The sequence below is a fragment of the Pocillopora verrucosa genome, chromosome 11 (genome assembly GCF_036669915.1).
Source record: "Pocillopora verrucosa isolate sample1 chromosome 11, ASM3666991v2, whole genome shotgun sequence".
Lineage (NCBI taxonomy): Eukaryota > Metazoa > Cnidaria > Anthozoa > Scleractinia > Pocilloporidae > Pocillopora > Pocillopora verrucosa.
This window is the reverse complement of record NC_089322.1, coordinates 4,849,222-4,858,278: the sequence shown is the minus strand read 5'-3', so window position 1 is coordinate 4,858,278 and position 9,057 is coordinate 4,849,222. Positions and strand designations below refer to the sequence as shown.

The window sequence follows — 9,057 nt, the reverse complement described above, 5'->3', positions numbered from 1 at the left end:
AAGTTGTCAAAGTTGTCAAAATTCTACTGAAGAGGTTCCGTTAGATTGGGTACACTCAGAGATTTAGTCCACACTTGCAGAGATTAGAATGAAAATCACTTTACCACACGTGATGTGGGAATCGAAGTGTTTGGAGTGATTGGCATTTAATTTCTTCTTACAATATCACCATTGAATCACACATTAAATGTCACAAGAATAAAAGAAAATGATCACCAACGAAAGCAGCTCTTCTCTTTGTCAGTACCTGAAAAAATATATAGAGAACAGTATGGAGAATATGCATACTGATGTTAGTGTGTAAACGGTTGAAAAGATAATTGAAATTCATATTTCACGGGCAGTATGATCATAGTTTGTACTGTCATTTGGACTATGACAGTATTTGTTATACATGAAATGACTTACAATATTATTCACTGCCTAGGAGATATGTTTTGATCGAATTTTCATGTTATATTAACGTTTTCGTGAGCAACGAGGAAAAATTTAATCGAAGGAGTTTAACTCATCGGAAACATGAAATTTAACTCGTAAGCAGGTCATTAATTTTTCTCATTAACAGCTCAGCTGGCCATATTTTTAATCTACCATTGTAAAAGGATTTTGTTTAAACTCTTTGAATATCTCTTTTACATATTTGGAAATCTATATCTGTTTTGCTGTGATTACACGGCGCTGATTTACGCATAGCTCTTTCGCCTTCTTTTCTGTTCACTCTCTGAAAATTAAACTTAAATTCGAAACGGTTTAAACTATAATTGTAAATCTTATTCAAAGTTTCTCCTGTCGGCTGAATATTGTCATTTCCCAATCCCAATTAATGCCCAATGAATTTTCATTATTCAGTTCCGGCACAATAAGGTCGACTTTTATTTTGTTTACTAATCCAGTCGCCAGTATTTTGAAAGTTGTCTCTCAAAATGACGCACGTAACCAAGTAGAGATATTAACTTATACATTCCAAATAAGATAAAATCTTCTTTGTGAATGTTTTACGATCATTTTAAAGTTGAGCTGGTACGGAGAAGTTGAGTTGAAAGTCTCCTTTGTAACCGAAGCAAGACTGATTCATCACGATGGGAATCGCTAATCTGATTTTTGTGTGTCTTTTACTGATGGAAGGAGCTTTACTCATCGAGAGCAGTTTAGGTAGGTGGAAAATTACTGGCATGCAATTAAGGATCTTGCTGTAAGCGACTGTACTGAAAAAGATAAAAATGAAATGGGGTATCTTTTGAGTCATACTTTTATGTTTAGAACGTGTTTTGCTCTATTTTAGTCTTGGAGATCCAGGAATTCAGATTTCCCTCATTGTAGTGGAATACACTTCGCCCTGACAATTGCATCGTGAGGATTAAAGTTGACATTACGCATCTAATAGCGCTGAGTTATGGTTATAACAGCAATTTATTGCTTTCATATAGAAAGGCCTTCAGGATGACACAATTCTAGGCCAAAATCGGTTGCCGACAAATTGGCCTTGACGACCACAAATGATCTTTACTGAATTTTTTTTCTTGTTTTGTTTTTTTCAATCTTTGCCGCGAGGTTTGATTGCTGTTTCAAAAACACTGGATTTAATTTTTTGGCACCTTTCCAATAACAGATCAGATATGCCCGCAAATAAAAGAGTTATTAACTGGAAATATATGAAATTATCGAGCGTTTGTAAATAGCACTAACCCACTTTCGAAATATACGAACTCGATTGAGGAAAGCTGGAACGAAAACATGAAATCGAGGCTTATGATTATTTGGGTCTGCGTCTCACTCCTTCCACACCACTATATTTAGTCTGTCTAATGGATCTGAAAAGCTTATTCTGACATTTGGTAGATTATCATGAATATCTGTATTTGTCTTTGATTAGCTGTAGATTCTTACACGCGTTTTGGTTAGAATTTTGTGAACAAAAGTTAAGCTTCTCGTGGATTTTGCCCCACTCCACTTCGGTGCAAAGTTGAATGAATAAAAGAAGATTGCATAGTGACAGGATTAATATCCGTCAGGAAGGTCGTGAGTTCAAAATTGGATGTTCTGTTTACGGGGTTTCTCGACACAATTTTTCCACGGTTGTAGCTTTTTGATGGAATACATCGCAAGCTAAAACTCAGTCTTGATTCAAAGCTTTCTACTCGCCCACGGGGATTGGGGCAAGGAGACATCAAACACTTCAGATAACTCATTATTTGTCTTCCATTTTTTAGAATGTCAAGACCTTCAGGATGGGAAGTTATGCTTGCAAGAGAAGAAAGCTGGCAACTGTTTTGAACTTCCGTGGAGTGGATCATGTCGGAAGACTTGTGATCTTTGTGGTTAGTTCAAAATATAATACTTCACAATCAATGATTTTTACTTGACGTTGAAATTTCGCTTTTAAGGCAAAATACACCTTTGACAGCTGGCTATGGATTATGCATGTTAAAATCAGAAAAAAAAATGGCTGAAAGGATAGAAATCACAATTGCTGGAAAAGAAAATCTAAGTAATTGTGGAAACTTTATCAGAGCAACAAAGGAACCTTTAATTGTTAACCGCCACCCCGGGGGAGGGGGTGGGGGTGAATGATAATTATTTTGGGGGGATGACATGGTTTTAGGGGGGAACAGAGGGGAGATCAGTCATCGCCAACAGGGTATTAAGGGTAGGGGGGGGGGTAATGGAGAATTGACTGTCAATCAATTGCCAATGAGGAAGGGGGGTTCATAAGATATTACAGGGCCCTGGGGGGAGGGAACAGGTAAATTTCATCGTGACACATTTAAATCCTCCAAAACCCACCCCCTCTCCCCTCCTTAGGCAATGAGTAAGACTGGTCTCTAAAAAGCAATTAGGTTAGTTTGAGATACAACTCGTCTATAGAATTTTTTTTCTTTTTAGATAAGTGTTATAATGCTCAGAACATTGTAACTTGTCAAGACGAATTCGAGAAAGGAAACTGCGGAGACACTGAAGTGGCCCACGTCTGCAGCCAGACATGTAAAGTGCTCTCCTGTGCTCAGGTAACAGTTTCATTTCTGAATGCATCCCCTTAGAGTACCCTCCCTTAATTTTGGTTTTAGGAAGTCGTTTTCGTCTTCTTCCCCCCTCCCTAACACAAATGCTTTATTGCTTTCTCCGTACTGCTTCTCCTGTTGCTTCAGTCCAGGCAATCACTATGGGGCTATCGTTGAGCTAGCTATGCCCATTCATGAATCCGTGCGAAAAATAAAAACCTTTGTCCACCCGTCATCTACTTCTAAGATCTGAGTTAAATTATTTGACCGGATAAGTGGCTAGAAAATACTCCACGTGTGCAAGAAGGCGCAAACCTTGGTGGGAGGGAAATACTTCGATAACCTGTGCTCAGCGTTCGGTCGGTAAAACGAGCGCAATAATAAACGAAGCGATAGAAGCGGGGGAGTGAAAAAGACGAGTGAGGTTTGGTTCGAGTCGCATGGTGAACGAAGTATTTTGCTCCCTTTTACTAGCTAAACGCCTGAAGCAGGCTAATGCTTCAAGTTCCCTCCACAAATTTCTGCCGCTAATGGTTATTGTGTTTACAACATTTTATATCAGGTACTCAGTGTGGAAAAGAAGGGTCCCCATTTTGGTCATATTCACTCCACACCCTTCACTTCAACTGCCCACCTACCCCTCCCCTAACCCAACATTAACCCTGACTTGTTATCAATTGACTGTTGTTGAGTTAGGGGAGGGGTAGGTGGGCAGTTGCCCAGATACTGATATTGATCCAGCCACTAATTAAAAGGGAATGCACTAATCGACGAATTTTTTTTTTAACACGATGATAAACTTTGATCAACAGGAAGCTACCAGCGCCAGCCAGCTACCTGATGCATAGTGGTTAAAATGAAGAGATGATGACATCAGTAACGTCTATTAATTTATCAGTCGTAAAGAAAATGTCCACTGAATCTCATTAGATAACATTTCCGAGATGTTCAACAACTTCACCCTCTCCATCTTTCCGTCGACTATAATGTAGGTATAATGTACATCTTTCGTTGAGAGACTGACCCAGTCACGCGCTCCTATTTACAACTCGTTCTCAGTCCCCATCGTGTTTTCGAAGTGTATTTTAAAAAAACCCGTCTCTCGTCTGGCTTTTTATTTCTTTTCTTTTTTACTCAAAACGTTGTGCCTAATGTATTAGATTGAATAAAAATGTTTCCATGGGTATCAGCCGGATTGTTTTTCTTGGTTTTTTATTGTCTGTCTCGCACATATTTCATCGTTACCTTCGAAGCGGAAATAAATGATCATCGGAAACCTTATCCAGCCAAATGGCAATTCATTTATAGTGCGTGTGAAGCTGAAGCACTGCAGGGGCTAACTTGTTTTACATTTGTCAGTCACCTGTTTATACAGCCACAAGAAAATATCAACAGTTGATATTCTCTTGACAGCCAATAATTGACGTCCCCTGAAAATCAACCGGATTACACCAGCCGACCATTCCAGATGTTGTTCTGGATCCATAATGCCATCCGGGTGGTGTTGATGCATTTGCTCGCGGGCAACAGTCTTACTTTAAGCAGCTGTACACAATGAAAACAATTCATTATTGAAGGATTCGAGCCTTCCCTTTCAAGTTACCGGCGCGCTAACATCACGAGAGGTGCTTGAATTAATAGAGATGGTACCGTTTTGAAAATTCTGATGTTGCTGTAAATTTAGGGACAAGATGAACGGGTTTAACGTGAAACACTAGTCGTTTTCCCATCCTCTAAGCTTGCAATTAATTTATTTTATCAGCACGTGCACAAAACAGCTTTTTCGTTCCTTATCAAAATGGCAGCACTTGTTATTAGTTGGTTCGAAGATTGGTTTCATTTATTGGTTAAAGACGAACAGAAAAGGCTTTAAAATCTCTCTCGAAATCATTTTTAACCAGCGCGTAGCTTATAGTTTACTAAAACAAACAACAATTAAAACCTATGATAGCATGAACACTCTAACAAACGCGCAAACGTTTTCGGAATCCAAAAGTTCAATTTAGTATGGAGGTGTTAAGTTATGGATGAACAAGTTGTGTACACAAAATTTATTGAGAAGGACTACTGTGCACAGACGTCAGAAATCTAGCGGGCTTAACACAGGGTTCGCAATCGAATGGAATCCAGAACATAAGTACAGAACTCAAGTTTAAACTAAGATGGTATGGTAGATATTCAAAACCTCCGTTCTATTCAATTACTTCTTATAAGTAATGTTCTGTGTAATAATGACTTTGCTGCTCTTTGACTTAGCAGAATTTTTCGCTGACAACTTGAATCTCGATGCATTGCTTCTTTCGGGTTGCTACATAGTGCGAGAAATTTGAAGGTTTCAAAAAGTTGTTCTCACAAATATGATGTAACCATTCATGCTATTAAAAAAGATTCTGATCTAGAAAATGATGTAAAATTTGCGTTATTACAGAGACAAACACCTATTTCATTCTTCGTTTAGGATGACGATATCCTTATGCAAAAAAATATGCCTGCTACATAAAATTGAAATCACAAAATTTTTACGAAAATTTGGAAACTTTCGAAGGTTGTAATTCGAGGTTCTGCCAACAGCTGCGAACTGATGAGTTCTTTTTCGGGATATGGAAACCGTCTAATTTTGCCCACATTTCATAAAACCATTATTTTTATTGTTAATTTTTTTCTACAGACCCGAGAGACGATATCCCTCTTTTTCTTCTCAGTCATAACAACGACTGTAGCAGCAACGAACAGCGCCCTCTTCAAGATAAGAGAAAATTATTTTCGTCCCGTAGAAAACACGATTTGGGAAGGCAAGACAGCTTCTCCGCTGTCGTGTTCACAAAGGTGTGCTATTCAGCTCGGTTGTAGAAGTGCAAATTTCCTGGTAAACACAAAAAGGTGTTTACTTTCGGCTGAAAACAAGGAAAGTCTTTCCAGCACGCTGCTTCATCAAAAAGATTCTTTTTATTTAGAAAAGGTATGTCCGTTATGTAGGAGAATGAAGTGAAGTGTTCCTCGCTGCTACAAAAATTTTCATCAGTTAGCTACTGTGTTGTGGTTTTGGCAATAAGTCATGTTATTTCAGTCTTTTAATTGAGTGTTCTATAATCGAACCATCCGCAATTTCTTGGGAAAAGCTCATATTTCAGGGGTGTATAGTGGAGACCAAAAACAAAAAACTTTTCCTAATAAATAATTTTTCAAGAGTACGTCCTCGAATTATCACCAAAAACAAAAGTTCTCGTAGTTAGGTGAAAACAAAACTCTAAAACTTCCCATAATCCCCACCCACCCCCACACCATCTCTACACTCGCTTCGTAGTCAACTCGTCAATGTTTTTATATTTTTTTTTGTTTTTTTTTTCCAGATCATCCTAATAACAAAGAGATCAAGACCTCGCATTAAAAGAGGTAAGTCGGTGAATTTCTCGTTTCCATCCACGCTGCTCAAAACAAAAGAGAGTCGTAGGGAGTCTTGGCGAGAGCGTGTAACTGAGGGGTGAGGGGTAAAGACCGAGGGGTTAGGAGTGGGAGGGGGAGTAATGGGAGTGAGGGATGGGAGGATGTGAGTATTGGCGTTAAGGGTGAGAGGGAAGGGTGGGGCGATGAAAGATTAAATTTGAGAGGACGAAAGTCTCATTTTTTTGAAAACCATATTACTTTCTTAATAAAGCTGGAAAAAAGGATAAATCAACAGGAAACCCGTGGTTAAATAAAGTCTATGTAAGAAAAGTCTCGAATTTTCCTTTTCCCTACTTTTGTTACCTTTAATTAACAGATTTACAAGAACGTTTGAATGTTTTTTCCTTTGAAATTTTGCACGAGAATTTGGCGCATGGCCAATCAAAATTGTCCTCCTACGCATGTCTTACTTTTGAGCACTGTATTTTGTGTTTCAGGGGTGAACTCGGTTTATTTCAAAAGATTCATGACAAACATAGGATACCGTTGCGCAGAACCACGACAAATTTTCTTTTATTTTTTGCAGGGAGAACAAAATCCTCCGCTGTCCGCTCTTGTGAGTACCTCTTTGACCAAACTAGTGCACGATCTCTTCCCCCGCCCTCGGGTGTTTATTGGGTAGATCCGGTTGGTGGTTCCCAGTCAAAGGCATTTCAGGTTTACTGCGACATGGAGACTGATGGAGGAGGCTGGACTCTAGTTTGGAGTTATACGTTTACTAACTACGATGATTTTACAAGTATTACAAACGCTGTGACTCCAAGGCCCAATTGGCCAGTACACGGTTTCGATGGTATATCAACAACAGCCCCAATGAATGAAACAGATTACAACGCCATGAGCTTTTCACTCTGGAAGCAACTCGGCAGACAATTTCTTATCAAGAGCAACATAAACAACTGGCTAGTGTGTCATCCGGGAACTGGCAGCTTGGTTGATTGGCGGGAAGGCGATGTCAACTGTCGGATTGTCAAGCACGTGACAAACACGTGTAATGACGCTTTGCCGCCTTCATTTCTGCGATTTGACATAGCAAAAGGGGTGACGCTTTGCTCCAATAAGAACCCTTACTCACACATCTACTACCGCTTTGACTCCAGCGACAAAAGTGCCTGGCCTGTCCATGACCCTTGTGGAAAAGAGCGTGACAATCATGTAAAAAGTGTCCTTAATCCACACGGGAACATTTATATTCGTACCTGATAAATTCCAGTTTTACAAGGCCTTCCTCACCTGACACAATAAACTCAGGTGTAATGGTCCGATCCTTAGTCATTGGGGGTTGGATGAATACAGGGGGGGGGGGGGGGTATCACATGTTTTCGGGGGAAATGGAGAGGGGATCAGTCGTCGTTAACTGAGGAGAGACTCAGAAAAAAAATTGACCACCAATCAGAGGGAATTTTGCTTTTTGATGAAATTACAGCACATGAAAATAAAACTTTGAAATAAAATAGTTGACAGAAAGTAATCATTTTTAATAGTTTCTAGTATCGCACCTTTTCTACGATCTCTCAGGGGGTCCTTTCGGAGGAAACTACTTTTCTGAACGAGTTTCGCGCCATCAGCTGAAAATCTTTCGAAACATTCTGAGGCCCAAATCAAATTGACGAAGAAGAGACCGAAGTACCAAGAATTGGATGAGTTTTTCCTAAAACTAAGAGATATTCTGATATTCTCATTAGACCTTTTTCTGTGCATCGCCATGCACTGATGCCGTCAAAATTGAATACAACTCAGCTCGTAGAACTAAATCAGCGATACTAGCAATCACTATTGTTAGGCGACCCACCGAGATTGATGTTGAAAGTTTTTTCCTCCCTGAGCCTTTTTACTCCCAAGATCTCATTCGTAATTCTCCTTACTGTCTACCATACAGTTCTTGTGATGTTAGTTTGGAGAATTTGGTATTGGATCAACTTATAATCCCCAAATTGATTCTTTTCTTTTTTCTCATCACTTATCTGCTTGATATTGTATTGATATTGTAGGGAGAAATTCTGTCTTGGTCACTCATGAAAGTTAAAGGGTTAAAGATAAGACTATTCCCAGCTGAGCCGCGATCATTCCAGTTCCTGGCAGAATGTCGTTTCTATTAACTTTCCCGTTACTAATTAGTTTTTTCAGCAAATAAGAAATCAGGAAATTCTGTTTTTTCCTGAAAGCGCTAAATCAATGACGCTGGCGCAGTTTAGGAAATTAGCTTGCAAACTATCAGGGGAAGGGCAGCCACACTTTTACACTTACCAGAGAGGAAGAATTTCCGTCATTCGTCGTGTATTGTACAAGAATTCACCTTAGTGTTTATCTAAAAATTTTTCACAACTGCGAGGACGAAATTTGATAATAAGCATTTTCTTAAAAGCTAGGTTTTTTGTTTGTCTCACGATGTAGTCACGTGTGATGTAGATCGCGATTTACATCACACGTGACTACATCGTGAGACAGACGAAAAACTTACCTTTTATTGTTATTCACCACGATGAATAACCACAACCTTTTCTACGAAAGAATTTTCTTTTGTTTAAACAGGCAGTTATTCGTATTTCCTAAAGTTCCTGTGTTTCTCAAAGGGTTTTCCCCTCTGAGCTCGTACGGAAGATTAAATTTAGAA

At 39.1% G+C, this 9,057-nt stretch overlaps 2 protein-coding genes across 2 annotated transcripts; both read left to right on the top strand.

Moving 5' to 3' along the window:
• The first annotated feature begins 910 nt into the window (after positions 1-910).
• LOC131786746 (uncharacterized) lies at positions 911-4,185 on the top strand. Its single transcript, XM_059103806.2, has 4 exons — positions 911-1,152; positions 2,211-2,318; positions 2,884-3,005; positions 3,812-4,185. Exons 1-4 carry the CDS (start codon positions 1,080-1,082, stop codon positions 3,845-3,847), a joined length of 339 nt encoding a protein of 112 aa, XP_058959789.2. The 5' UTR covers positions 911-1,079; the 3' UTR covers positions 3,848-4,185.
• Positions 4,186-5,230: 1,045 nt separating this feature from the next.
• LOC131786731 (uncharacterized) lies at positions 5,231-7,646 on the top strand. Its single transcript, XM_059103790.2, has 4 exons — positions 5,231-5,314; positions 5,668-5,958; positions 6,350-6,392; positions 6,970-7,646. Exons 1-4 carry the CDS (start codon positions 5,231-5,233, stop codon positions 7,644-7,646), a joined length of 1,095 nt encoding a protein of 364 aa, XP_058959773.2.
• Positions 7,647-9,057: the final 1,411 nt, after the last annotated feature.